This window comes from Cinclus cinclus, chromosome 12, assembly GCF_963662255.1.
Source record: "Cinclus cinclus chromosome 12, bCinCin1.1, whole genome shotgun sequence".
NCBI lineage: Eukaryota > Metazoa > Chordata > Aves > Passeriformes > Cinclidae > Cinclus > Cinclus cinclus.
In genome coordinates, this window is record NC_085057.1 from 10,069,050 (window position 1) to 10,096,993 (window position 27,944).

Here is a 27,944-nt window from a genome sequence, read left to right on the forward strand (position 1 = left end):
ACAGAAAGGCAGTGAACTGGCAAGCAGTTGGTCTTATGTATGGCTGTTCACTGGAGTTTATTCCAATGATGTTGTATGTAGTTATAGGGGTATGTTTAAGTCTACTTTGGTCTTCTAACTGCAAATCTCAAGCACTTAACAAATGTGAACTGGGTGAGGTTTACAATAGCTTTGGGAGGGCACAGGGAAACACTAACCTGTTGCTGTCAGGGATGAAATAGCAGCGGCTTTCCAGCACACAGAAACCATAAACAACCCCAGTGCAAAGATCCCTTTCTGAGCCCTGCTGAGCCTTGGTTTATGATCTCTACTTGTTTGCAGAGAAGCTGAGACTGTTTGGGGCTGCCGATGTCAATTTTAGGTAGCTGACCTCACTACTGGACAAAGCCAGTACAGGGAGAAGAGTAAATCCATCCATCTGTAGGCATGGCCTTGGATCTGATCTGAGCAGGGGATGTACAAGCAGTGAATTTCTGCAGTGCAGTGAAGTCCCAAGCTTGCCAGGCTGATCCATCCTTCCTATGAATCTTAGCACCTTAACGCACTCCTAAAACGCAGACACTTATCCTGACAACCTCGTGTGTGGTTGCAGATAGAGGCAAGAGTTTGGTGACAGGTTTTTACATCCTTCAACCAGGATCGCACCCTTGCGTTAAGCAATAAACTCGGGTGCAGACCTACCTTTTCCTAGGAACATGAAGCAAGCAAGGGCCTCCAGAGGGAGAATGGGATGGCTGGGGACAAAGGACAGGGACGACCCGCACGCAGTGAAGCTCTGGGTGTACCCACAGCTGCAGCTTCCCCGGAGCTGAGCGCAACCTGGCCAGAGCTCTCACCCTGGCTGTAGGAGGTTTGATGCTCAGAAAGGAGGAATAATCTGAGCAGGAGAAGGATCACAGCACCATCTGCTGGGACTGCTCGCCAGTCCCACGGCAGCAGGGAAGTGGTAAATCTCCATAGCCAATAGAGGACGATTTTACCTTTTTCCCTGAAGTGTTGGAGAGCCCTAAGGCAGCTGAACTTTCTTCCAGAGAAAGCTTTGCCCAATAATAATTTTAAAAATAATGTATTAGCTGAATTTGTAGTTTTTTTTCTTTTTCTTTTCTTTTTTTCTTTTCTTTTTTTTTTAATGCTGGTCTACTTGTTCTGCTAAAGTATTTCCTTCTCTCAGCTCTCTGAGCATGGCTGCACCCTTAGCATTGCTCCTGCACAACACAGTCAGGGAAACGATCCTCCCCCTCCACTTGTGATGCCACATCTGGGGTGCTGTGTCCATTTCTGAGCTCCTCATATGAGAAAGACATGGACCTAGTGGAGAGGGTTCAGTGAAGGGCCATAAAGAAGATTTGGGGTCCCGAACATATCTCTGATGAGGAGAGACTGGGGGAGCTGGGCTTGTTTATGCTAGAGAAAAGAGAGGGGATCTATGAGTGCATATAAATATCTCGAAGTTAGGTGTCAGGTTTTGGATGAGGATGGTGCCAGTCTTCACAGTGGTGCCCAGCAGCAAGATAAGGAGCAATGGCCATAAACTAAACCACGAGAGTTTCACCTCCACGTGAGGAAGAAATTCTTTACACTGAGGGTGGCTGAGCACTAGCCCAGCTGCCCAGGGAGGGCGTGGAGCATCTCTGGAGCCATTCAAACGCCACCTGGACGTGCTCCTGTGTCACCTGCTCGGTGTCACCTTGCCTTGGGAGGGGGGTCGGACTGCATTATCTCCAGAGGTCCCTTCCAACCTTAATTCTTGTGGGACTGTTCGTGGCCATTAAAGGGGCATCAGAGCCATCCCCAGGACCCGAGACGACTGCAGCGGTGCCACGCTGAACGTCACACGAGCCGCTCCCCGCTGTGCCGTGCCACGCCCTGCCCCGGGACAGCCCCGCTCCATCCCGTCCGCCGCTCCGCTCTCCGGGTTTCCCCGGCGCCACCCGCGCCGCGCCCGCTCCGCGGTTCCACGCTCCGCGTTTCGGCTGCGGCCCGCGCCGGCCCCGCCCCGCGGCTCCGGTTTCAGGCGCTGCTACAGGGACCCCCAAGATGGAAACGCAGGGGCTGCCGGCCGCGGAGGCGGCCCGGGCCCGGCCCGCCGCGCAACATGGCGGCCCCGCCGCGCCGCCGCCGCCCGGCTGGGACCCGCCGCCCGCTGCCGTCGCCCCCTCTCCCGCCGGCAGCACCGCCGCGCCGGGCCTCTACGTGAGCTTCCCGGTGCTGCTGCTGGAAGAGAAGCCGGAGCCCGGCGCCAACCCGGCGCCCAGCGCGCCGCCGGCGGGGCCCGCGCCCGACAGCGACGGGCTCCTACTCGTTTTCAACGTGGTGCGCGGTGCGGCCGAGCCCGGCGCGGGCGGCGGCGAAGCAGGGCGAGCCCAGCTCGGTCCGCCGCCCGCCGAGCCGCCGGAGGAGGCCCCCGGCTCGGCCCCGCCGCCGCCGCCGCCTCCTCCTCCCCCGCCGCCAGCACCGCTGCCCCCCGCGGGCGGCGATGGCGGCGGGGCGGAGGACGGCGCCTTCTCGGGGACCATCACCATCAACAACCAGAGCCTGCTGGTGCGCATCGAGAACGGTGTCCTGACGCTGGGGCCCGGCGCCGAGCAGCCCGCGGGCACCGCGCCCCCCGCCGCCGCCAGCCCCGCCGAGCCGCCGGGCGGGCCGCGCCCGCGCTCGCCGCCGGCCTTCCCCTGCCCGGAGCCGCGCTGCGGAGAGGCCTTTCCCCGCAAGCAGCAGCTGCGGCTGCACCGGCTCTCGGCGCACGGCGGCGGCGAGGACGGGCGGGGCGCGGCGGCGCGGCCCTTCGGCTGCCCCGTGCCGGGCTGCGCCTGGTCCTTCGCCACGGCCTACAAGCTGCGGCGGCACCTGCACTCGCACGACAAGCTGCGGCCGTTCGCCTGCGCGGCGCCGGGCTGCGCCAAGCGCTTCACCACCGTGTACAACCTGCGGGCGCACAGCCGCGCCCACGAGCAGGAGGCGGCGCACAAGTGCGAGGCGTGCGGGCAGCGCTTCCCCAGCGCCGCCCGCCTCGCCGCCCACCGCCGCCGCAGCCACCTGGAGCCCGAGCGGCCCTACCGCTGCGACTTCCCCGGTAAGCCGCCTCTGGGGCTGGGCTCCCTTCCCTCCCCTTCCAGGAACTGGCATCTCTGCCCCTAGGCCGTGTGGCGCTCGGCTCGCTTCTTCTGCCCTCCTTCTTCTCCTTCCCCTCCGTGGTACCCCAGAGTGTCAAGGAAGGTTCTCCTCCAGGCCACCTCAGTTACCAAGAGGAAAAGTTTAGTAGCTGGAGGATGTTGTGCGTTTCCTCCTGCGACTTTGTGCTGGTGCAGTGAAACAGCAAGACGCGGCGCCAGCGTTCAATGGGCGCACCTTAACCCGGGCTATACGTGATTGCCCACCTTGGCAAAACAATTGTGATTCCTGGGAATAATGTTTAGGATTTCACTGGGGTTTTTTTTGTTTGGTTTTTTTTTTCCCCTTTCCCCCCTGTGTAATATCCTGAAAAATAATCATGAAAGTACCTCGCTAAAAGCTGTGAAGGAGATAAGAGTGCAGTTTTCATGACTGAATCTTGTCAAGCGGATGTGCTGTTTCCCTTTTCTCCCCAGGCTGTGAGCGAACGTTTATCACTGTGAGTGCATTATTCTCCCACAATCGAGCCCATTTCAGAGAGCAAGAGCAGTTCTCCTGCTCATTTCCTGGCTGTAACAAACAGTATGACAAGGCCTGCCGACTGAAAATCCACATGAGGAGTCACACAGGTATTCACAGGGATGACTTGTACACTGGGAGGTACATGGAGCATAGTATGTAGAAAGTTGATTTCAGTGTGCTGGAAAAACTGCAAGTTAGGAAGGGTGACATTAGTTATTTGGAGTCAGTGAAAGCATTTGGTTCTTTGCCTTCTGGGGGTAGGAGTCCACTGATTCAAGTTGACATATGCCAAGTAGTTAAGGACATGCAAAGCTGTGGCTTTTGTCATTGTGCATTCTGTCCAGAGAAGACTATCCCAGCTCCATTCCCAAGTTCGTAGATGTTCAGAATGTTGAGTAAACTTTACTCTTGATTCAAACAAACAGCTGAAAAACTCTCAGAATATGTGGAATATATGTACCAAGGTTTGGACCAGCAAGGAGATGCATTTCACCTCTGACAAGCATGCCTGACTTGCAAGAACCACTGCAAAGCTGAAATACAGCCTTGTGATGTTACTGGTGTATTCTCTACTGTCCTTTCTTTTCCTGGTTTCATGGTTTCACAGTTTTGTGGTTTTTTAAAGTGTCACTTGAAGTTCATAGGTGTGATGGAAACCAGTGTGACATAGTTCACAGTCTTGTAATCAAGACACAGTGGCAGATGATGAAAACAGGAAAAAATGGTTGAGTTGTTTCTGTTTTGAGTAATGCTGTTACTGGCTATTGAAGCACCTTCAGGATATGAGGTGGACTGATAAATACCTATGCTCTCTGATGCAATAACATACATGGAGTTAGTAAGAAAGCCCAGATTGTAGAAGGGGAAAGTGAGAGGATAGTATGCTACAGTGCATTGCAGGAGAGGCTGGTTGAGTTGTCTTGTCCTAAATTACTTCAGCTTAAGCAGGTTTATTTTCTAGTAGCGGTATGTGGTTTTATGATAGATTATTAATGTAACATATTTTGTTCAAGGTGAAAGACCTTTTATCTGTGACTTTGAAGGCTGTGGCTGGTCTTTTACCAGTATGTCCAAGCTTCTTAGGCATAAAAGGTAAAGGAAACTTTTTCTGATTATACTGTCCTAAGCCACTGGTTGTTTGCTTGTCTTTGTTTCTCTTCCAGTAGCTAAGCAGTAGTGGATTTAACCATGCCAATGACAATTTCCTTCCCTTGTAGGAAACACGAAGATGACAGGAGATTCATGTGCCCAGTAGAAGGCTGTGGGAAGTCCTTCACAAGAGCAGAACACTTGAAAGGCCACAGTATAACTCACCTTGGTACAAAACCATTTGAGTGCCCAGTAGAAGGTACTGCTCCACTCTTGTATGTGTCTCCTGGTAGCTGGTGTGTATTTTTGTCTAAAAGTTATATGTGCTTGGTACAAGACTGGAACCATTTAGGGTGAATCTTCTAACAGGGTTCGAAGAGGTAAAACTAAACTGAAGACTTGAACAAGTGATCATTCCCAGAGTTAGGAATGACAGGGCAAACTCTGTTCCTATACTGTAGCTTGACCACCCTCACCACTTCAGTGAGGCTCCAGAAGCAAAGATTTTTGGGTGTGATCTGGATTATTCAGCTTTTTAAAATAAAGCAGCTCTACTTGATGATTATTTCTCCTTTTTGTGATGTTTCCAGCAGTTGTCATGCAGAATTTTAGATGCCCTAGTATGAAAAGGTTGTGCTTTACACCAAATGACTTAAGAGTTTCATGTTGTCAGAAACAGGTTGTGAAACTGTCCTACCTTTTGGCAGGTTTACTTTCTTGTGGTTCCTCTGAGTGTATGCAGAGGTGCTGCGAAATAGCAAGTAGAGGGTACTGTGATTTCTTAAGACATTAAATACAAACATTAACCTTCATTTAATTTGAAACTTCAAAGCTTTATATATCTTCTTGCAGGCTGTTGTGCAAAATTTTCAGCACGAAGTAGTCTGTATATTCACTCCAAAAAGCATCTTCAGGATGTGGACTCATTGAAGACTCGGTGCCCTGTTTCCAGCTGTAATAAACTGTTCACTTCCAAACACAGCATGAAGACACACATGGTCAAGCAGCATAACTTCAGCCCAGGTAAAGGGTTTGTCTCTGGCTGTCAGAGAGTGCAGTGGAAAAATTAAGTGTTCTAGTAAGGAAAGTGTGTAATTACTGATGTTGAAGTCTGAGTTCCATAGATATGAATGACAGAATCTTCTCTGAGACTGAAGTTGGTTTCACCCTCCTCTAAAATTTGCAGTGGGATCTCTCAGTATCAGAAAATGATACCTAAGCTTGACCTCTGAAATTGTGAGAAATCACAGCATTTTTCAATGAAGCAAAGCTTCATCCCTTTCACTCCTCTACGACCTGTACATAGCCTGAACTGCCTTAGTGTTATTTTTTGGCAAGTGCTTTTGTTACTCATACCTCTCAGCAAAGGAATGAACTTAGTATGCTGTTTTTCCTTAAATCTGCTTTCAAGGTTATTGGGAAGTGTTTGAGTAGCCTAAGAATATAGAATTTTATAGAATTTTAAGCTTTCTTTTCTTCCTGTTGTCTGTGGAAGCTTTGTCTTATAACCAAACCCTTCTCTTCCAGATCTCCTAACCCAGCTGGAAGCAACCAGCTCCCTCACCCCTAGCAGTGAACTCACTAGTCCAGGGCAGAGTGATCTCAGCAACATCGACCTCGTATCCCTGTTTTCCAACGTGTCCAGTAACAATTCTGGAATAACAACAGACGTGGCATTGGTGAACTCTGGAATTGTCACAATTGACGTCGCTTCTGTGGGCTCGACGCTCGGAGGGAACCTGCCTGTCAGTACCAATTCCCTAAGCCAGGCAGTTGATCCCTTGATCCTGGTGGCAAGCAGCGACATGCCCCAGAGCCTGGACAGTTCTCTCCTGCTGGGAACCAGTGCAACGGTTCTACAGCAAAGCACTTTAAATTTGGATGATGTACAGACTGTCAATGCCGAAGCCTTGGGTTCGCTGGCATCTCTGTCAGTGAGGAATTCCAGTCAGGATGTGCACGGGTTGACATCCAGCAATAATTTAACAATAGACACAGCCACTTTGACTCCTTCCAGCAGCCTTGGCAGCACCAATGTGCCTGAGTTACTGACCCCAACTAAAGCTGAACGGAATTTGCTTCCCAGCTCAGATGTGGTTGGTCAGCAGGAGGGCAGCAAAGTAGTGACCCAGTTTGTGTTCTCCAATCCCCCGGGGAGTTACAGTGCACAGAAGGAAATGGATCTTGGCGCAGTGACCGGCGGCTCATTTTTGGTATGGAGTAACTGTATTCACCCCTAGATGAGACAGCCTGACTTTGGGGATATCCCTGGCTGCTCACACCTTGTAGGGAGACCTTACAGATTTTGCAGATCATACGTTTTGGCTCTCTTTTGATGAAAGATGTAGAACAATGTGTTGGGTAGTGTGTTTTCACAGGTAGGTTCAGTGTGCTGACAAGTTCTAAGAAATACTGAAATTCTGGTGGGGACAGTTCAGGAAGAACCTTTCAAAATTAGCAGCAGTCCATCTGAAATGGAGTTTGCAAGAACACCCAAGAATAAGTGTTACAAAGTGTTACTTGTGTGTTTCATTCCAGAGAAAGATTTGGGCTGTAACAGTAACTGCAGCGTTTTCATCCCGGCCCTCATTCCTCTTTTAAGTACTTTTCCCTTTCTGCTTCACTGTGTTATTGCAGACTTAACTTTTTGTTTGCATTAAAAACTAAATGTTTACGCTCTTAAAATCTGAACTCTAAAGAATGTGGAGCTAACTTCTTCTTGTGTTGAACTCCAGATGATGAATAGATACAGGAAATTTATTGGAACTCTAATCAGAAGATTGGGGGAACTAGAATTCAGTGTTTGCAGCATAGAAGATAACTGCTTTTGAGGACTTACTAGACTGTGTTCATTATCTTGTTTTGTTCTTAATTCCAAAAACTTTGCATCTCTGGGGTTTTATTTTTTTTTTGTTTGTTTGTTTGTTTTGGTTTATTTTTTTTTAACTAGGAGAGCTGTGGGTCTGCAAGAACAGACTACAGAGCCATTCAGCTGGCCAAGAAAAAGAAACAAAAAGGGAATGGCAGCAGCACAGGTGAGAAGCTGTTAATTCTGTTAAAATTACTAAATAATATTTAGTAACTTTGGCAGTGCAGTGGGAGCAGGTTTCTGAGTAACGTTTTTAAATGACTTATCCTGTTTATTGATAGTTGAAATAATCATGCATGTGGTGTACCATCTGTTTCTCAGGATAATCACATTCTGTGGAATATCAGATTCACAGGAAGTTTACAGAGAAAGCTGTGCCCTGTGTTTCATGATTATTAACAAGACACTAGCTGTCCAACTCTTTATCTGCTTCTTATTTTCTTATTAAAACAAAAAATAATGTCACTGTGCTTTCTGTTGTTTATGCTTTTGGTCTTATCTAGGGGGTTCTCTTACTCAGTACAGACAATGGAAATATCAGCTAGATTTTGCTTCTGTGTTTCACTTAATAACAGCGTTAAGGAATTTATTTTTTGACTATAGATATACTCAAACCCCTCTCTTATACTTTAGCCTTGTAGGGAGTTCTTAGGCAGAGTGAGTTTAGGTTGTGATTCCAGATGTGTCCTCTTAGTTTGACTCAAAGCCATTTGATGTGAATAATCATTCTTTTATCAGATCAAACATGGTCCATAGTTCATTGGACTTACACGAGCTCAGGTGTTTGAGTTGTGTCTGCCTTTGGGGCTGGGATGGAATATCATATGTTTATAATACATCAGTATCATATATAGAGAGAGTCAATTTAGTGCTGCCTTGCTGTATCTTTGACCTTCCTCCTCTGAAAATCAAAGAAATAGTTTTTAAGGCAAGTTGAGAGACTAGTTCTGGTGTTGGAACTGTTTAGTTTGTGTATTTGTAAAATGCATATGTGCATACATTCTGTCTGGTTCAGCAAATCATCTCATGGAAGGATAAGTGCTTTATGAAGCCAGTTCTGAAGGGCCTTATGTTATCAAACACATGCATGTACCATCAAACATGTCTTTTGGACGTTAGTTTAAAAAATATGATTGCACTTTGCATGACTCCTAAGATGACCTCAGAAAATTCCTGTTTCTGTTCCTGTTCAAGACTCCCAGTAGTCCACTTTTCACTAGCTGTTGCCTTAATGGCATGCTGTACTTATCAAACTGGTCTAGAGGGTCTTGTATTTCTGATTGGTTTAACTAGATTGAGTGAATACTGTACAGGGAAGTTCAGTGTATAGATATAGGTTATCCAAGCCCTTCATTTATTACATATTTTTTAAAAAATCAAACAAAAAACCTGAAGAGCTGACAGAACTGTATTCTTACATTTGTTTTGATTAGGGTTTTGGTTTTCATCTTGTGATATAGCAGCTGGTTCATCCTGCTTTAAACTGAAGAAAGCTTAAGGTTGTGATAGCTGTTCTTGTGTAGCCTAGTTGTCCATGAAATCTTCCTGTAAATAATGATTTTCACTATGCTTTTTTTACAGTTTAGAAAAAATCATGTGCATGACTTAGGAATTGAGTTGCAAAATGAAAAATAGAAAATGCAGTCCTACTTCCTAATTCCTCTCTATAACACCATGAATATGCTGACATTTCTGCACTACCACGGGGGAGGGCCCTAAGCTTAGCAGCTTGTGATTTTTCAATGGCGTTCATGTAAAAGGGTGCTCAGTCAGCAGCTGAAGTTCACCAGCTGAGTGCTCTCTGGCCTTTTAGCAGTTGTCAGATGGTGCTTAATTATGTTTCACTGGTGTGGGCATTTGCTGCGTGGTATAAACAGCTACAAAAAGTTGAAAAATACTAGCAGAAAACTCTGGCAAATTCTTCCTCACCATCTAAATATTGAAATTGCTTTCTCTTAGGAGCATCTGGCTCCGGTCAGAGGAAAAGCAAGGGTGGTAAAGTGAGCCCTACCAACTTTTCTTCATCTGCTCCTGGCAGTCGACTGGGTGGTAACATAGTTCTGCCAAATGGAGGGCTGACAATAAGGGACCCTGCCACTGGAGCCCAGTATGTGCAAATTCAGCTTCTTCAGGTAAGAGCTGAGGAGAAAAAAACATGCTCAGCTTCTCTGAATTTGAGTGTTTGTGAACTCAGGTACTACTGCCCCTGGGTGGGGTCTTGAGCTCTGCAGTGTTCTTACATTATTCCACCTCTTATTTACAAAGTAAATGAGATGGATGTGAAAATGTTCCTGCAAAAAGAAGTTTCAGCCTAAACTTTTATTTCTCTTACCTGTTGAAATTAAATTTTAAAATTTAAAAAAAGGCCAAACAACCTAACAATTAATGGGGACTGATTAGTGAAGCATGGCAGGTAAATGCATTTTTTGCCAGGAGTATCTGTATAATATTCAGAGAAGGGGTAAGTTCCTTCTCCTTTATTCCTAACAACTCTGGCATGGAGAGGCCTATAAACAGAGAGTTCTCCATGGATCTATTTTTTGATGGGTGTCATGAAAACATGATGAAACTTGTTGCATGTTTCTGAGTGTTAGTTTTGTTGAAAGAGGAACCAGTTCTTCCTGATCAGATCTTGCCAGTGTTCCAAGTTGATGAGGACATGATAATAGGTTGTTCACTGAGCTAGATTCAGATTTAAGTGTAGGTAGCTTTCCACATATTTGTGGAGCTAGGCTTTACTAGTACAGTGCAGTGGCTTTATCAGGTATTTTAAGATTGTGAGGCTGAGTGAAATTTGCCATATTGTGCCTGGGGGTTGTGTAATTTCATCATGTTTCTGCATTCACAGGATGATTTCCCAGGAGAGGGAGATCTTCCCTTTCAGCTGAGCTCTCAGTCTTCCTCATCACATTCTCAGCTTACAGTGGATTTACCTGTTCACATACTTCAGGTACAGCATGTCAAGCCACTGGGTTTTATTGCCTTGCTTGAAGGTGAAGACAGTTTACTGTGAGCACTCTCATGTTCTCCCTGATGAAAATACCTTGTTTACCATTGGGAGTTGAATTCCATTCACAATGAATAGTAAGCAGAGAGCTGCACTGCACAATTTATCTTGTGTCTGTTACCAACCTTTGACACATCAGAAGTGGTTGTTTGTTTTCCTCTGTTAGGAAGTAATGAATACCTAAAGGTTACTCAGTTTTTCTGAAATGCCACACCCTTGTTTTCCTGATCCAATCCTGCAGATACTAGGTGGGTCAAGAAAGAGGATCAGAATTGGAATGCTGCAGGAAGGGGTGGCAAGTGGGAAATAGACTCTTGAACCTAGATTTCAGAGTGGTGCCCTTATGAGAGTGTCAGTTTTGTCAAAAGCCTGGTTATTTTTTTGTCAAAAGCCTCATTTTTTATAAACTCTGCAATGTACCTATTCCTGCCAAGTGTGTTTCTCCTGGATAGAAAATAAACTTTTTTTATTGAGGAGGGGCACCTTCCTCAAAACCTAGAAGTACAAGAGGAGTGGGACTGTTGGCCATGGTAGAGAGTTAATGGAGGAAAAAGTGATTTAAAATCTATTTCCATTAGTAATGGAAATAGATCTGAAGTGTTCCACGGAAAAACTGGCTACACCGTTTGGGTGGATCCCTGAAATGGAAAAGCTTTGGGTTTTCTCTGAGCCATTCCAAGCAATTATCTGATGTTGGATAAATGTCAAGATAATTTTGCTGATAAGCACTGAAACCATCTAGAGGTGAAAGTATTTCATTCTGTCTGTTTGCTTTAACAGGAGCCACACAATTCCACTGAAGACGATGCAGGTTCTGATAACTCTCAGTTCACTGGAAGCACAATAAATTTACAGGATCTGGAATGATGATTATTAAGAACAGTTACTTGAAAACAAATTGGGCAATCATGACAGAGTGAGATTACTGTGTGGGTCTTCTTCCAAGGAAAATACAAAAAGTAGGAGAACTGAAGTATGGTTGCACTCTTTGTGGTTTCCTTAAGACAGTTGCAGCTGAAAGATTTTCTTTAAAAATGTAAATCCCACTTGATGTGCCTGTGTAAGATACCCTGTCTGCCTGGTGGTTGGGAGGCTGAGGCAGACTGCTGTACAGTGTTGTTTCAGGGAGAAGTACTTTATTACACTTCAAACTGAGGTAATATTTACTGTTTTCACAGGAAAGCAAGTATTCTACAGCTAACAAGTGCAAATTTATAAACCTGCCTACTATAGTTAAAACTTTCCTTCCATTGGTCTCCTGGAGCCAGTGGCATCAAGGAGTTAAGAACTAAATTTTGCAAGTGTTTACCACACCAAAAAAAAAAAAGGATTGTTTTGGTCCCTGTGAGTTTGGCAGAAAACCGGAATAAAGTGTCACATGTAACAAAACTAATGTTCTATGCCATGAAAATGAGATGCTCTAAAATCTTTGTTTTAGAAAGCTAGATTCTAAATGTTAACTTAGCTGTGAATCAGTTTGTAGCTCATGTTGAGTTTCTCCCTTTCCTTGCTCCTGCATCCCAAATATTTTGCTGAATTCTTCCAGCAAAACTTGAAAAAGAAAACTGCAATAGAACTGTACTCACTGTAAATGATTAGCTAAGAGTCCAACAGCATCTGAGAGAGGTTTGTTTTATCTTTGTGTTCCCTTTTTTGGGAGGAATGTTGACGGTCATGTAAATTTAAGCACCTTGATTTTTATCTCATCTATAAGCCGATGCCAAGTTACCTGTGAACTGGTCACTACCTTTTTATTTAGGGTTGTTTGGTGTTTTTGTTTTGTTAATTGAACACTGTTAACACATGTTCAGTTGTTGCTATCCCAGAGTGTCACTTGCACCTGGAGTTTCTGGCTGGTTTACAAAATATGCAGTTGTCAGAGTATTTTGTGAGGGGGAAAGAGGTGTTACCCAGGAAGATTTGCCCCTGAAAAACTGCAGTTTGTCTTGGGGGTGGGGGTAGAGGCTGTGTGTACTCACCTGGATTGCAGACACCTAAATAAGTGTAGGGTTGTATAGGGGAAAAAACCACCTTTGGTTACGTTTTAAGGTAGTAATTTAAATGTTTCCTATGGTGATGTTCTGAATGCCTGTAAAAGTATGTATAGGAGTTTGATAAAAGGCTGTTTGTACCTTTTTTTATTCTCAGTGAGGTGTATGTATGCACGTATGTGTTTTTTGTTTTTTTTTTTTTTTTACGAAATAAGATGTGTCACAGAGGAGAACGTTGTGATCTTTTTAATCTTGCACATATTTATTTATTTTACAGTTATACTGATGTTAAATTCACATGAGGTCGTTCAGAAATGCTTTTACTTCCTGTGCCTTTTGAACTATGTATGTGTCCATATAAACGCTTTTTTGATTGCAGACTTGGGGAGCAAAAAAGCCTACAGGTTACAATGAACTTCAGCTACTGATTTGTAGGCAATATTATATCTCTGGTTGAACCAGCTTTATTTTTCTATCTTTAGCCTAACTGAGCATTGAGGTCTCTCTGTTCCTCTCTGAGTTTACAGCTTACATCCAGGGAAAGTCTGAACCCTCACAGGCTGGGCTTTCAAACCAGTAGGTAGCTGAGGTCTACCTGGTGGCTGTGACTGCAGCATGGAGTCCACGCCTGAGAGGTGGAGAGATTGAGGAGGAATTGTGCTGAAGGGTCTTGCTCTAGTGGTCACCGTGTTCTCCCTGGAGGCTGAGACACCTTGAGCTCCCAATGCCTGCATTATTCTGTTCTCAAGGACCATACCAGTTTGTAATCCATTAAAATGGCCAAGGAACACTCCATCTTTTTATGGGACTTGCAACCAAATCTTTCTACTTCTGAAAATGTACCTCACTCAGCTTTGTAAGTGAATGTAAAGTGCTAACCTCTTGAGGGTGGACACTTGGATCACTTGGCTTGGGTTCCATTGCTGGCAATGGATACCTGAAGAACTGCTGGTGCAAAAGGGTTAATAAAGCTTTTTTTTTTTTTATGGTCAGTTTGTCACTGGGTATTGTTTTTTGCATGGATGCATCATCTCACATAAAATTAATTACTGGCAGCTTGGTTTCTGCAGAGAACTTAGGTTTTTCCTTTGGTTGCACCTTCTCCACTGTAGTGAGATGAAGCCTATAATGGCTTTGGATTGGAGCATAGCCATCAGTTTTTATAGTCCTTCAGAAGACCTGTGGTTATCATAAATGTCTATGAGGTACCTGGCTTTGCCTTAACAAAGATTGTCACCTAGGACTGTCATAGATCTCCCTGCTCAGGTTTGTATGGATAATGCTATTTACATAAAACACCGAATTAGAACAGAATTGGTGCTTAGCAGGAGCTTGAGAAGAAAAATGAGAGAATTTTTATTTATTTTTTAGGGAAAATACCAAAGGAGGGGGGAAAAAACGTTGCAAACTTTCCTTGGAATCTTTGGGTAGCAGAAGGAAATTTCATGGGACAGTTAAATTCAGCTGAGCAGACTGACAGAATGTAAATCTAGAAAAGACTTCTGGAACAGCATCAGCTCTATGAGCTGTGGTTAAGGCTGTGCCATCAGGAGAAATAATACAGCTATTCTTCCTTCTTACTTATTTCCTTGGCTGTTCTCCTTCCTGGCAGGTGGGTTGGAAGGCAAGGTCATTGTCTTGTAGTTCTGCAGAGGAGGAAGAGGCGCTGCATCAGTGCTCAGTAAGGTGTCTGACCAGGCACCTAGAGCTGCTCTGTGCTGCCAGCCTGGGAGGGGCTGTGGCCCTTGCCCTGTGCCCTAGGCAGGCTGCAGGATGGCTGCTGACTGTGCTGTCTGTATTGGAAAGTGAATGTGAAGCACCTGAAGGCTGTGTGTGTGCTGCTTCAGCATCTACAACTCTCTGTTATACCTACAACTGCTTTCTGACTAAAGCCACATTAGTCCTGTGTCAGGTAGAGGAGGGAAAGTTGGAGATCCAAAGCAACATCAGAGGGAGCCTAGAGAACCCTCTATTTTCTCTTGGCTAAGGGGGCAGGAACTCCTGGCCCCTGCTCTCAAGTCACCTGTGCTGTCACTGTGACAGAACCGGGGTCTCCTCAGGGCTGTGTTGACCTGGGGAAGCTGCAGCAGCAGCCAAGGCAGAAGCTCTCCCAAGGGGCCAGAGCTCAGTTTGGGAGGATGTGCAACATGTTGAAGAAGGTGTGGTTGGATGGTATGGCTGAGCTGATCTAGGGCCTTGCTGTTATCAAGAGTGTCCTGCTGCTGCCCAGTTCCTCATCTGCCAATCTTCCTGCTTGGTTTAATACAGCTAAGTTAATGAATTTAAATGAGCTTACTGAGAACTGGCAAGTAGTGGAGGGGGTCACGTGGTTGAGAGAAGGATGATGGAAGGACATTGAGCTGGAACAATGTGCACTGACTCCCAGCAGTGGCTTGAATTACATCATGCCTGTAGGTGCCATCCCCACACAGTTGTGGAGGCCCCTTAATAACACTTTTCCCTTAAACACTTCATACTCAGGTACCCCCAGCCCCTCCAAAGTGAGCTGTTGAGGTGAGGTATTTCCACAGACCACTGCACTTACCTTTTTTTCTTCAGGTACCTGAGATCTTTCCATGTGCCTTTTCAATCCTTCATCCTGCTGCTGCTTTGCTTGTTTCTGCTTTTTCCCTCTGAGCCTTTTGATGACAGAGAATAAAGGATGGGTTAAATGCAGCATGCAGCTACACCACTTGTGCTTTTGACACACAGCATCAACATCTATCTTTATTATTTGTGAGGCGAAATTTTGTGTAACTGGGCCTACAGGAATGTGTCTCATCTTGGGACCAATTGCTACTATTTAAAGTTTTGTAGAATAAACATTTCAAAGCTGGAGTTGTTGACAAATGCCCTTATGTACACATTAAGGTCTGACAACATATCAGGGCAAGAAAAACTGTGATAACTTCAGGTTTAGTTTTCTATTTATTCAGTTTAAATTTTGTTACTGTAAATTGCTTTATTTAAATGATGATTCTCATAATAGAATCTGTTTTTGTTTATGGGTTTAGTTTTTTTTTATTTTTCTATGTTTTTCTACTGTAGTTTGCAGTTTTCTAATGTTTTTTAATGAGATGCAAGTACTGTGAATGTAGAACCCTTACAGAAGTAAAATCGGATGGATTGCTCACAGGGGATTTCAGATTGCTACTACAGTTTTCTGGGTTGATTTTTTCAGCTATCAACACTTAAAACAGAGATGTTTTCCAGAAGAGGGTCTTGCCTTACCTTGCCCTCTGTTCCTTCCTTATGGCTTTCACAGCCTTTTCTATCTTTGCAGGTGGGATTCTCTCCACGCTGTCCAGTAAATCATTGAGCTTTTTTTCTATTACCTTTAACATCTCTACTGTTGGCAGGTTTGTCTCGTTGTCTCCAGTGCAGTTGGAATAGACTTCCAGCACCTTCTTGTTCAGGCTTGTGAGCATTTTGTCCTAGAGGTGACAGGAGATATGGGGAGTGGCACAGCTGGGTTCTGCCAAGCAGAACCATAATATCCCTCCAAAACCAAAGGAAATCCATAAAGGAAACACTTCAATCCCCTCAATTAGACTCAGTTGCTCGTTTCCTGGTTGGCTAATGCTGATGGCAGGGACAGATGGCTGAATTGAGCCATTCTCTTGTTGTTCTCATCTTCCCAGCTTGCTGTGACCTGGGTCAGGTGGCAGCTGCCCAGCAGCAGCTGCATGGAGCACAGGCATTTGCCCCAGTTTGCCTCAGCAGTGCCCCAAACCAGCCTTGCTGTAGCTCCACTGCTGGGAGACAGTACTGCTCCCTCCTCAGTGCAACCCCTGTCTGCTCTGCTCGCAGGATGGATGGGGCTGGTGGACAGGAACCACCTGTGCACCTGTGAGCCCCCCTTGCCTGGATCCCAGCGTGTACCTGGTCATCGCCTTCGTGTTCTCCAGAGGAAAAGCGCTGAACTTTGAGCTTCAGGTCGGCTACTTTCTCTTCTTCCTTGGCAACACAGTCTTGGAGGGTGTTCACCTGCTCTTTCAGCACTGCCAACTCCTTCTCCCTGGAGGAGACACAGAGAGAGGAGGTGTTTGGGAAGGGCACCTCTGGAACACCCGGCTCTGCTCTCCACAGCCTGGGCTGGTCCCTCCTGCTGCCGGCAGATGGAGGTAACACTTCAGCCTTTCCTGGGAACTTGCACCCACAGCCCTGAAAGGACAGGGAACTTTGGGGTTTTTTTCCTGGAAAAGCAGTTACTGTGCTGGTGTGGGGGAGGGGGAAGTAGCTTAGCTAAACATTCAAGGTTTTTTAGTATGGGAGATCCAGATTACCTTTAAAATTTTCAAAAGGAGATAAGCTACATTTTAAATGGGAATATATATGTTTACCTGCCATAGAAATTGTAGATTACAATGACAATTGGGTTCCCAGCTATCTTCCTCGAGGAAGGTTTTGCACTGAGTCACCATTGGTGCTGCTCTGGATCACTCCAGGAATTGCCTTGTTTCTTTCTTTGGTCTTCTGTCTTTGGTCTTCCTTCATGAGAATTACACTATACTTATATTGACTCCAGGATGCTTAATGCACCATTCCCTAGCCTGTGCCTTGAGGACTAAGGAATTAGTCCCAAGCTCAAGTCTTATCTCCTAAATAAGGCATATGTGGGACACTTTCCTAGGAGCTCACAAGAAAGACCCTGCTGTGTGAACAGCATTATGTGTGCTCTGCAGTGTGTGCCTGACAGTGAGGTGTCTGTGGGGGCAGAGAGGTCACTTATGTCTGAAAGCTGGACCTCAGGGACCCCTTCCCATCACTTGCAGGGTCACACTTACATGCTGTCACGTGTGGTGATGAAAGTCTGCTGGACCTTGCTCCAACTCTCTGCAATATCTTGGGAGTTCAGGATGAAGGACAAGATCTCATCCAGCATCTCCGTGAAAATAATCAGCAATTGTTCAGGATTAGTAAAATAGAGCTCAGGCTCCTAGAGTGGAAAACACATGTGATGAGTTTTTCCCTCCTCTGGCTTCTGTTTCACTGAGCTACGTGGAGGTTGCTCTGCAGCAGCCCTGGCTATTTAAATGTTCTTCCATCTGGAGAGGTCCGTGTTTGTCCATGTACAGACATATGTGGACATCCTTCCTGCTATGTGTGTAGCTTTACTCTGCCTCAACAGCTCACCCCCAAAACAAACTGCATTTGTGGGGATAAAAGGTATTGAAAACATCTGTGAGTGGGAAAACTTCAATTTCAGACTAAAGCCAGTAACTGCACTAATTTAAAAGTCTTTCATTTTATTATGTCATATCTCACTGCAGGATGGCAAGCTTAGAGATGATGGTAGGTTTGTGGAAACTGAAGGAGGAAAGTCAAACTAAGGTACTTGCAATATGTCTTGCCAAAATGTGAACATCTATGAATGTATAAACATACATTTATAATTTGTAACTACAGTAACTCCTCAATACTGTAACTAATGGTTAGAAGGTGAGGGAAATTAGTAACATTGATAAATGACACAGGACAAACAGAAAATGCAAATATTTCAGCATAAGACTTCTGACCTCATCTTCATCCGAGCTGATTTCACTTTCTTCATCCTCCAGTGAACTTCTGAAAAAGCATTTTGTGTGTTAGGTCCTTAGAGAAATGACAGCTCAGGGGAGATCTCGTTAGTGGCATAAGAACATGGTTACTGTTCACTGTCAATGTTTACTGCTGAACAATCCTCTGCTCGTTCCCACCTCTGCCTCCCTGCAGCTGTGGGATATTTAGGGGGCAGTAGGGTCCAGGGCTCACACAAACAAGCAGCACAGGAGCTACTTCTGTCCATGAGCAAGCTGCCTTTTGTGCTGCTCTGGGCTGTGCTGGCCAGAGGGGCTGGAATGTGACACATGAACCTGAACTGAGGGTGTTGATCCAAATGCCTTCAAACTCACTTTGTTTAATGCTTCTTCCTCTACATAAGAGCTGGAAGAGGGGCAAGTGGTGCCTTGCTGCTGGTGGCAACTCAGTCTGCTCATCACTTTGACTTTTACCTGTCACCCTGTGCCATAAAGGGTTAAAAACCTCTGTTTGCATCATCTTGTCTTACTGACAGCCCCACTTGGGGCAGGCTTTCAGTAGAGGATTTAAGGATGGAGCTCACTTGGAGCAGGCATATAGGTACAGACTTGCACATTGACAGCTTTCTGCTGGTATCTGAATTTGTTCCAGTAAGCCCCAGACCTTGGAGTGCCCAGCAAAGGTGAGCAGCAGGATCCCCCTGTGCTGATTCCCAGTCAGCTGAGTGCTCTTTACAGTCCTTAAGTCCACTGTTTGCATCTCTGGTACTTACAGTTCTCTTGATAAAAGAGGCTTCAGGAATTGTTTAAGCTGGGGGCTGACATCACGTGACCCGAAATCCAAATTTTCTGAAAACATCAGGGAACTTGGTATATCCATGAAACTGAAGCTATGAGCAGTGTTTGTCCTGGCTGTTGGATCCTTGTCTGGAGAGAAGAGGAGAGGTCCACTGAGAGCCTGGGGCTGGCCCAGGGAGGAGCAGCAGCCCTTTCCTGGCACTCACCCTGCTCTGCAGCAGGGGGACACAAAGCACTTCCTTCCTTAACTCCAGATTCTGGTTTTGTGTCTTTTTCTTTTCTGTGCCTTTTTCTGTGCTCCTCCTGCCACTGTCTTGGAGATAGCTGGTAGAGGATGTCCCTGTACATCTTGTACTCCTGAAGAGTGTCCTCAAATCTGGAGATATCACTGGGTTGAGAGAAGTGGACAGAGTTTGTTAGCAGGGAGGGAAGCTCCTGTTTGAATAGGTTCTTGCTCACTCTTGATATTGAGTGTCATGCAGAGAAGGGGAGAGAGGACACATGTTTTCATGGATATGCAAAGGCAAAAGAGAACCTGCCCTCTGTGCTCTCTGTGGTTTCTCATGTGGAAATTGAGAATCAGTCATATTCCCTGGTCATATCTCTTGCTATGATACTGAGCTTGCTAATTTTTAAATTTTTACTTGGAAAGGAATGAGAAATTTTTCCAGCTCAACTCAAAATAGTAATTGCAGTTATTTCTTTTGTCTTTCCCTCCGTCTCCATTAAAATACGTTACTTAATTTTGTTTGGATTTTAATCTGATGTTAAGCATTTAATTTTGGATTTGGAATATTTATATTTTTTTAAAATGCCTTTAGAAAATTAGATTATGTTGTTTTAGAAACAAAGCCAGCATCTGGAAAACAAAAGCCAAAACATTTTGACTCTTAAAACAGAACATTTTTAGAAATCTATTCCCTGCAAGGAATGTGAAGCTATAGGACTGCAGGGGCTGTTAAAGGTGAGACAGGAAAAATGAGCAATCTTACCTTTGGATTTTCTTTATTTTGGTATTGATTCCATGGATCTCTGATATTTTCTTTGCTTTTGCTGAGGTTTCTCTTCTGGCTCTTGGAAAGAATGCACAAACAAAACATTAAACAATTTAGTAATGAGTAGTGAATTGAGGTGCCTATGAAACAGTGAAAAAGATGTGATATGAGCCCAAGAAATCTGTGTTACAGATGTATCCCAGGAGATGCTTGGCTCCTGCCTCAAGACCCTTTCTCTTGGCAAAGTATGGCATCCCAGAGTTCAGGCCCTCCTAATGTGGCTGAGCATCAGTTGCAGCTCTGCCCCTGTGATACCTGTAATGGGCCAAAGTGCTCAATTTGCTTCACTGAGGGGACTGTGAGGGCTTGGGTAAAGGCATCTGCCTCCAGTAAAGGGTGTTGTGAGAAGAGTGGAAGTGGTGCAGCCACCAGCTGGCTCCTTGCTGCCACCAATCAAGGGCTTTTGCAATGAGGGCATTCCCTGGATGTTGTTCTTCTTCCTCTCTTTTACTGGATGAGTGGGAAGAAAGTGCCACCAGAACTGTAGCTCTGGGAAACTCAGAATGTTTTCAGCCAAAACCCTACAGGGAGGTCAAGCAGCAAATCCCCGTGCCCAGAACGAAATAGTTCTTACATTCTCAGTGCTTCAACAGAGCTATTGTGGTTCTCCTTCAGGAACTCATCAAACATGGCAGTGTCCTTCTCCATCCTTCTCTCAGCCTTTTCCAGTTTTTTTTCCTCATTCTTTGCTATGGTCTCCATCTTTTCAATCTCCCCTCGCTTTACTGCAATGGCATACTGAAATGAACCCCAAAAGCAACACAGTCACATCAGTTTGTGGGTTTTAAAGATACAAGGTTTAGCTTTGTACCTGGTTACCAAATTACCTGATAGCTGTGGGCAGAGAGGGTAAGGATTTCAAACCCAGGTGTGTGACTTAGTGCAAGCCAGGTACATAGAGACCAGGAGTTATTTCAGAAGGAACATAGCAAATAAGAAGTGAATCTAAAGACAGAATTCAGAAGTCCCAACATTGTATTAACTCCTGGCTGAATCAAAAGATTGATTCAGTTGTGGTACAGCACAATAATAGAGACTAATGGGAATACTTGAGCATGGTTACTCCATTCCCTTATTTTGAGTTCAGAATGGCTCCCAGCTACAATTTATGTACAGGACAGCAAGAGCCAGAGGTCAGTGTATCTGTGCATCTCACAAGTGGAATAGTTTCCTGGTGGCTACTGAGTGGTGGGAATGACCTACATGCCTTTATTTCTTGGCTGGGAGTTACTGGGCCACAGATTCTGAGTGACTGTAACACAGAACTTGGACAGTCAGTCCATGGGGTCTGACGTGTGCCACCTTGGAAAGATCTCTAGGCAGTGGATCTCAGGAGAATTAACATCAAAACTAAGCAACACAGGGAAGAGTAATTAAATGAACAGAAAGTACCATGCTGAAAGCCATGTACCTCAAGAAAAAAGATCTGCTTTCTGTCCTGTAGGTAGCCATGGAAGGTCTCCCTGTCTAATGCATAATCTGAAAATAAAATATAAAGTTGCTTAGACTAGAGAGGGGGAAATACAGCCAAGGGAAAACACAATGAATATGTAGGCTGCCACGAGCATGGATCTGGCTGGTGTTGGAGCCAGCAATACTGATTACTGTATTATAGTTAGAATCTTGTTTAGGATCAGTTTCGTATGGATTTTCGTGGAGTAAAACCAGGGATGGAGTGGAGAATCTGGTCCTTGTCCTCTAGACATTAATGGCAAATCTACTCCTCATGTCAGAAGCAGAAAATCCAGGCCTGTATCCATTAAAATCCAACTCTAGGTTGGCTTAGTAGAAAGGTTTCCACAACACAAGATCCTGCAAACCCTCAGCTGGGTGCCAGCTCAGCTGCAAGGCTGGTGGAACCCAGGCTACTGTGACGGGGTGGCCCCTGCTCTGTAGGTAAATGCCTGAGCTGGAGATGGCTCAGCCCCACAGAGGTTGGCAAGATACAGCACAGAACTGTGTCTGCATGACCTCACCGAAGTCAGCCAGAGCTCCCACATCCCCTCCTTGGCCTTTGCTTCAGGCTGTTACCCAGCTGAGCAGCACCACTGCACACACAGTGCCTGCTCTCCACCTTTTTTCATGGCTAACTTCCGTGAAAGCATCTCCTGAAGAACTTTCAGTCTCTCTTCACATGTCGCCTCTTTTCTGCCCTCCTCTTCTTCCTCCCTTTTCAAAGCTCTCCTCAGGCTGCTTTTTGCCTTCATTTTAGTGGAGTAAGTGGTCTTTTCATGGACTTTCATAGTCTTCCTCTTTTCGTATTCCTATGAGAAGTCAGATATGTGTATAGTTTGATCTTGTGCTTTGTTTGCTGTGGTTTTTAAAGACATGAGTAAGTTATTGACAGCCTAGAAATTTGCAGAGTGGTGATACCCTGCTGATGCATATTTGCCTAGTTTATCTGACTAATCCCAATGATATTCTCTCTTCAGGCAACAGAAACACTAAATTTCTTAACACTTGTTGTCATTATTTTATTGATTTGTATTCTGCATCCATCCATCACCTGTGCCAGTTTGTACCCACTCAGTGTCCTCATTTTTCCTTCTTGAATTGTTCCTGTGAGCTCCTGGTTGAAGAGGGACAGCCCACACTTAACCAACTCAGTCCAGCTTTTACAAACATATTTAAACCATGAAGTTCATACTGAGAGGATCTATTCAAACCCACTCCAGAGCCTTCTGGAGGTTAAAAGGTGTTCCGGCTCAGTGCTTTCACATGGACTGAAGTGCAATTCAGTGCTGTCTGCACAGTTTGGGTTTATGCTGAGGACATCACTCAGCACAGATCCTTAGTGCAGTGGTTCCTAAGCTCTTCCCCATAATATAGTGACCTTCAACCCAAGTGAAAGCCCGACTCTGTCAGTCACAGTGTGAGGTGAGGAGACCTTGCTTTAGAACTCTTGCTTCCTTCCACACAATGCCAGGCTGTGCAACTCCCTGCAACAGTCAGACCTCTCAGAGATCACAGAATCACAGAAAGCTTTGGTTTGGGACCTTAGGGATCATTTAATTCCAAATGCCTGCCAGGAATAGGGGAACCTCACTAGACCAGGTTGTTCAATGCCTCGTCCAACCTGGCCTTGAACAGTTCCAGGGATGGGGCATCCATAACATCTTTGAGCAAGCTGTGCCAGTGTCTCACCATCCTTACAGTAAAGAATTTCTTCCTACCATCTAATCAACATCTTCCCTCTTTTAGTTCAAATCCACTCCCCCTTGTTCTTTCACAATCTGCTGTGTAAGAAGTTGCTCTCTTTTATGAGCACCTTTTAAGTATTGAAAGGTCACAACCAGGTCTCCCTAGAGCATTCTCTTGTCCAGGCTGAAACCCCAGCTTTCTCATGAAGATTTATTTGATTTCTCATGCACTAAATTTTGGTATTCTGTTGGGTGGGTGCCTGCCTTAGTAGCTGCTTGTTGTATAGTTTAGCCTAAAGCATGTGTACATACCGCCTGTGCCTTCTTAATTTCCTTGTCCCTCACTGAGAAAAGTTCAGTATCTGATGGGACTTTAAATGGATTTTTCATTGGATTTTCTTCATCATCTTCTATGCTTTCTGGAAAAAAAAAAAAAAGGAAAAATACCAGAATGAATTTCTAAAAAGAAGCTGAATATCTAGATCCAGTGCAAAGGGGATGGGATGTTCTGTGTCACACCTGGAGCATGGCCAGTGCTCCCAGCTGCAGCTGTCTAACAATACTGGATCAAGAGGAGGGAGCTGGATGGGGCATCTGAGAAGCCAGTGATAAAACTGAGACCTCTGTATGGTTTATGTCACTTGACCATATCTGATGATCAACAACAGCATTTCAGCCATGGATTTTTCTGTCTATAGTTGTTTTACCCTTTTGTTTTGTTTTGGGGCAGAAGAACCTGACTTCAGGCCTCTTCTCTGACCTGACAAGGAAGCAAGGATATGTTGCTGGAGCATTATGTCCTTACCTGATGGCACAAGGTGGGTTTCCATTTCAAGTTTGGAAAAGAGACTTTCAGATGTTGAGTCTGTATGTCAGGATGATGTCTTTGACCCTGGCCCAAAGAAAATCATAAACAAATCAGTCAGCTGGGATCTGCCAGTGATTAATGTGGTAAGTTTTACAGCAGTGATAGGCCTAGGGGCTTTCCGTATCTTAGCTGCTGAGCCTTTGGTGTCTGTAGCAAATAACAAAAAGCTCTATTAAACTGGAAAACATATATGTTCTGACGTCCAAAAGGAGATGTTCATCCCTGCCTTATGTGAAAGCTGTGTAAAATACAGTATTCCTTACACATAAACTGACGGAAAAACAACAACCAAACAAATTTGGAGACAGCAAGCAACCCAAGTCCCTTGTCTCTTTTTCCATCCAGTCACCAGTTCTGATCCACACCCATGCTTTTTGATCCTCCTGTCACTAGTTCACAAGCTACATTTTTACTCACTAAAGCTCTTCCCAGTAATTGCTTCAGCGTCGTGGATTTCTTGCAATAAGCCTGAATGATTGTTGGACAGCACAGACATGCTTTACAGAACTCTGCTGCCTTTCATTTTAGGTTGGCAAACTGTTGAAGGTTATTTTTTTGTTTCTCTGACTTCAGTCTTTTTGTAGTTTTTGCTGTGGATCCTAAGGGACAAGGCATAATTGGAATGATCTCACTTACAAAGAACAGATAGACCATTGTTAAAGCTATCCTTTAATCACCAAAGGCAGCAAGCTGGGCTTAGTGAGGTATTAGTTCAATTGATGCAGTTCTGCTGCTGGCACCATTCCTGATCTGCACTGCTATAAGATGCTGTAGGAAATATCCTCTTCTGCTTGAACTAGTTTTAGGGCTATTTTAGAGCATCAGTTTTTGCACTGAACACTCTCCAGTTTTTATGTATTTTGAGATAAACTCATCTGGCCTAATTTCCACATCTGTCCTTGGTGCTCTGTGCTTTATCTGCAGCTGCCCAATTAGTACCTTGTTTTCTGGAAACTTTCACTGCTGATGAGGCACAGAGGCTGAGGTATAATTCAGGCTTTTGAATGTATCCCAAATATTTTCTCTCTCCTTTTCAGTTCTTGAAGTGCATTTTACTAAGTACCTCCTTGATTGGTTACTTAAGAGTTCAAACCTCTCTGACCTTTGCTTAATGTAAAGGGATATTTTTCTCTAGAGTCTCTCATCTACATCCTGGAGCATCACCCCTGCTGCTGATGTGAGTTTTGGAGAAAACCCCATCAGGGCAGGGGTGGGCAGGCAGTCAAATGCCTAAATACAGTTTGTGAACTTTGCAGACCCGTTGCAGCAAACACACGGAGCTTCAGCCCTCAGTGCACACCTTGATTTCTGTAATCTAAAACCTTTCTCATAAGAATTTTCTTTTTCCTGTCCTGTGGTTGATTTAAATTCCTTGTACAGGCAATGAATTTGAAAAGCAGGACTAGACACTTGCATATGGAAAATAATTGTCAGTGCAACCCTCAGAGATAAAAAGTGTTTTCTAATATAATTTTAGCTAAGTATAGGAAAATGTATCTATGATTAACTTATAAATATTCATTTTATTATTTTTATTGAGGTTGCTGGGTTTTTTATAGGTTGTTTGCACAGCACTTTGGAAATAATGCCAGAAGCTACAGGGGCACTAGCTCTACTAATTTACAATCATTAAGCTCAATAAAGCAAATTAAAAATGCTCCATTGCTAGAATCATTTGGCATATATTTCACTGCCTTTGACATTATGTTGCAGCAGCTGCATACCAGTACTATGTGAATAGATAGATAAGGCTTTTATGGTTTTAATTCACTGAAACCTTTTTTCAGTGCTTTTTCCTAGCATTAGGCTGCTGAGAAAAAAAAATAAATAAACCCCCCAAAACAAACAAACAAAAAAACCCCAACAAAAGCCGAAACAAAACTAAACAAACAAAGGAAAAAAAAAACCAAAAAACCACAAACTCCAAACAAACAAACCCCCCATAAACCCAAACCATAAGTAAATATACAGGCGGATCTGAAAACCAGCACAACAAGCCGGAGCAGCGCGTTCCCCGAGCAGAGGATGCCCCGGATCCCCCAGCAGGGCCCTGCTCGGCCCTGCTCTCTCACCCAGAGGTGTCTCCTGCGGCAGCTCCGGCGGGGATGTGCGCTCGGAGCGCGGCGGGACCGGACCGGACCGGACCGCACCGGACCGCACCGGACCGGACCGGACCGCACCGGACCGGACCGCACCGCACCGGACAGGACCGCACTGGAACGGACCGGACCGCACTTCACCGCACCGGACAGGACCGCACTGGAACGGACCGCACCGCACCGCACCGGTCCGCACCGCACCGCACCGCACCGGACCGCACCGGACCGCACCGCACCGGACCGGACCGGACCGGACCGCACCTCACCGCATCGGACCGCACCGGACCGCACCGCACCTCACCTCACCTCACCTCACCGCACCAGCCCGGACCGCACCGGGCGCTGTTTGCGCTGCCATGGAAACGCGCGCTCCCGTTCTCGGGCACGGGAGCGCGCTGGAAGCGCAGGGCGCTTGGGCTGGCAGAGCCTCCCTGGAGGGAGGGCAGCCCGGTCCGGGTCGTTTTCCATGAGCCCCGGCTCCCCCAGCCCCGCGCAGCCCGCCTGGACCGTGCGCATCGCGGGCGGGGTGCGCGGCTGCGGGGCAGGGATGCGGCGGGGCCCGGGCTGGAGCCCGCTGATGTTCCGGGCCCTTTGGGTTTGAATCTCCTTCTGAAAGGGAGAAAACTGCGCTGGTGTGAGAGGTCTGCCCGCCTCGCTGGGTTCTCTGCTCATTGTTTCATCCCCCCCTTATTTCAGGCCTGGGAGTTGGGTATTTAACCCATGAGCAGAGGGTTGAGGAAATGGGAGCTGGGGCCCCTGTTTGTGGAATGCTCATAATTTATAATTTCCTAATCTCTGCCTTGGTCTGTCTTTTGGCAAAGCGTGATCGGTCACAGTTTGGAGAGTGTGTGCAGGATGGGTGAACAAACTGCCATTTACTGAAAGTTGCCCAAGCCAAAAATGCTCTAGAACCTCAAATACCACATTCTGAAATGTCATATAATTCTACAGAGGATTTGATAAAATATTAGTTGGTAAAAAGCAATACGTTTTCATAGAAGAAAAGATCCTTAAATCCCCTTATTTAACCTTTCCTGTTTCTGAGAAGACCAAATTGATTCCAAATGGATTGTCTTCCTCTTCAGACCCTTTAGAATTTCTATTGATACAATTTCAGTTTTCAGAAATAGCAGTTTCTTTCATTTATTGATAGATTTCCAAACAGCTTTCTCTGTCTGAATAGCTCATGCAATAAATAGCATGAATTTCTGTAAGTGCAAACTCCCATTTGATTGTTATAATTCTTTTCTGTAATTGCTGATCAAGAGACTGGATTCAGGCAACAGAAGAGAAATGCTTGTACAGAAAGGAATTTTTCTTTATTTGGCACATGAATACTTTGATTTCTAGCAGTGATGCAGAAAACCATAGTGTTATCTTTAGTATATTTTGGGATATTTCCCAAATGTATTGAGGAGTATGTATAAAAAGTGACACTACAGAATCATTTCTATTACAAAAAAAAAAAAAAAAAGAAAAAGAAATTCAGGAGTAAATTGCACTAAAGATGCATATTTTCTAAAGGCTTAATATGAAATGGTCTTTGTTCAGAAACACCAGTTTATTACAGAATTGTGAATTTGTTGCAGTAGAAGTATCACAGAAATAAATAACAGAAATTGAAGACATTTGAACAGCTCTGGCTCTGTCTGGCACAATATCTATATTGATGAATTAAACGTTTGTACATTCATTGCTCTGTTCTGAGCTATCCTTGCTAACCACTTATTTCCCAAAAGCAGAACAGAGGCTATTTAAAAGGAGAGAAGTATTTTGCGAATCCTTGGAAATGTGCAAGCTCTTCATATCTTGGTTCATTATTTGTGTCCCACACATGCCATGAGCTACTTAGGCTTTGCATTTCCTTGAGGGCAAA

The 27,944-nt window shown here is 45.1% G+C and overlaps 2 protein-coding genes across 2 annotated transcripts; one reads left to right on the forward strand and one right to left on the reverse strand.

Moving 5' to 3' along the window:
* Positions 1–2,037: 2,037 nt before the first annotated feature.
* ZXDC (ZXD family zinc finger C) lies at positions 2,038–13,789 on the forward strand. Its single transcript, XM_062500849.1, has 10 exons — positions 2,038–3,073; positions 3,588–3,740; positions 4,647–4,725; positions 4,851–4,981; positions 5,575–5,745; positions 6,250–6,935; positions 7,673–7,757; positions 9,551–9,723; positions 10,440–10,541; positions 11,379–13,789. Exons 1-10 carry the CDS (start codon positions 2,038–2,040, stop codon positions 11,463–11,465), a joined length of 2,703 nt encoding a protein of 900 aa, XP_062356833.1. The 3' UTR covers positions 11,466–13,789.
* A 377-nt stretch (positions 13,790–14,166) lies between these two features.
* CFAP100 (cilia and flagella associated protein 100) lies at positions 14,167–23,931 on the reverse strand. Its single transcript, XM_062500910.1, has 14 exons — positions 23,907–23,931; positions 23,414–23,520; positions 22,036–22,225; positions 21,373–21,440; positions 20,536–20,699; positions 19,899–19,979; positions 19,113–19,294; positions 18,882–19,020; positions 18,109–18,157; positions 17,377–17,528; positions 16,472–16,607; positions 15,821–16,023; positions 15,135–15,228; positions 14,167–14,235 (listed from the first exon to the last, which is right to left on the reverse strand). The coding sequence occupies exons 1-14, from the start codon at positions 23,929–23,931 to the stop codon at positions 14,167–14,169; spliced, it is 1,659 nt and encodes a 552-aa protein (XP_062356894.1).
* Between the last annotated feature and the right edge of the window lie 4,013 nt (positions 23,932–27,944).

Coding starts and splice junctions, on each gene's coding strand:
- ZXDC (XM_062500849.1), top strand. CDS start 2,038: ATGGAAACGCAGGGGCTGCCGGCCGCGGAGGCGGCCCGGGCCCGGCCC. Junction 3,741..4,646: donor CCACATGAGGAGTCACACAG/GTATTCACAGGG, acceptor ATTTTGTTCAAG/GTGAAAGACCTTTTATCTGT. Junction 7,758..9,550: donor AGGGAATGGCAGCAGCACAG/GTGAGAAGCTGT, acceptor GCTTTCTCTTAG/GAGCATCTGGCTCCGGTCAG.
- CFAP100 (XM_062500910.1), bottom strand. CDS start 23,931: ATGGAAACCCACCTTGTGCCATCAG. Junction 19,295..19,898: donor AAAATAAAGAAAATCCAAAG/GTAAGATTGCTC, acceptor CTCTCAACCCAG/TGATATCTCCAGATTTGAGG. Junction 18,158..18,881: donor CCTCTTTTATCAAGAGAACT/GTAAGTACCAGA, acceptor ATGCTTTTTCAG/AAGTTCACTGGAGGATGAAG.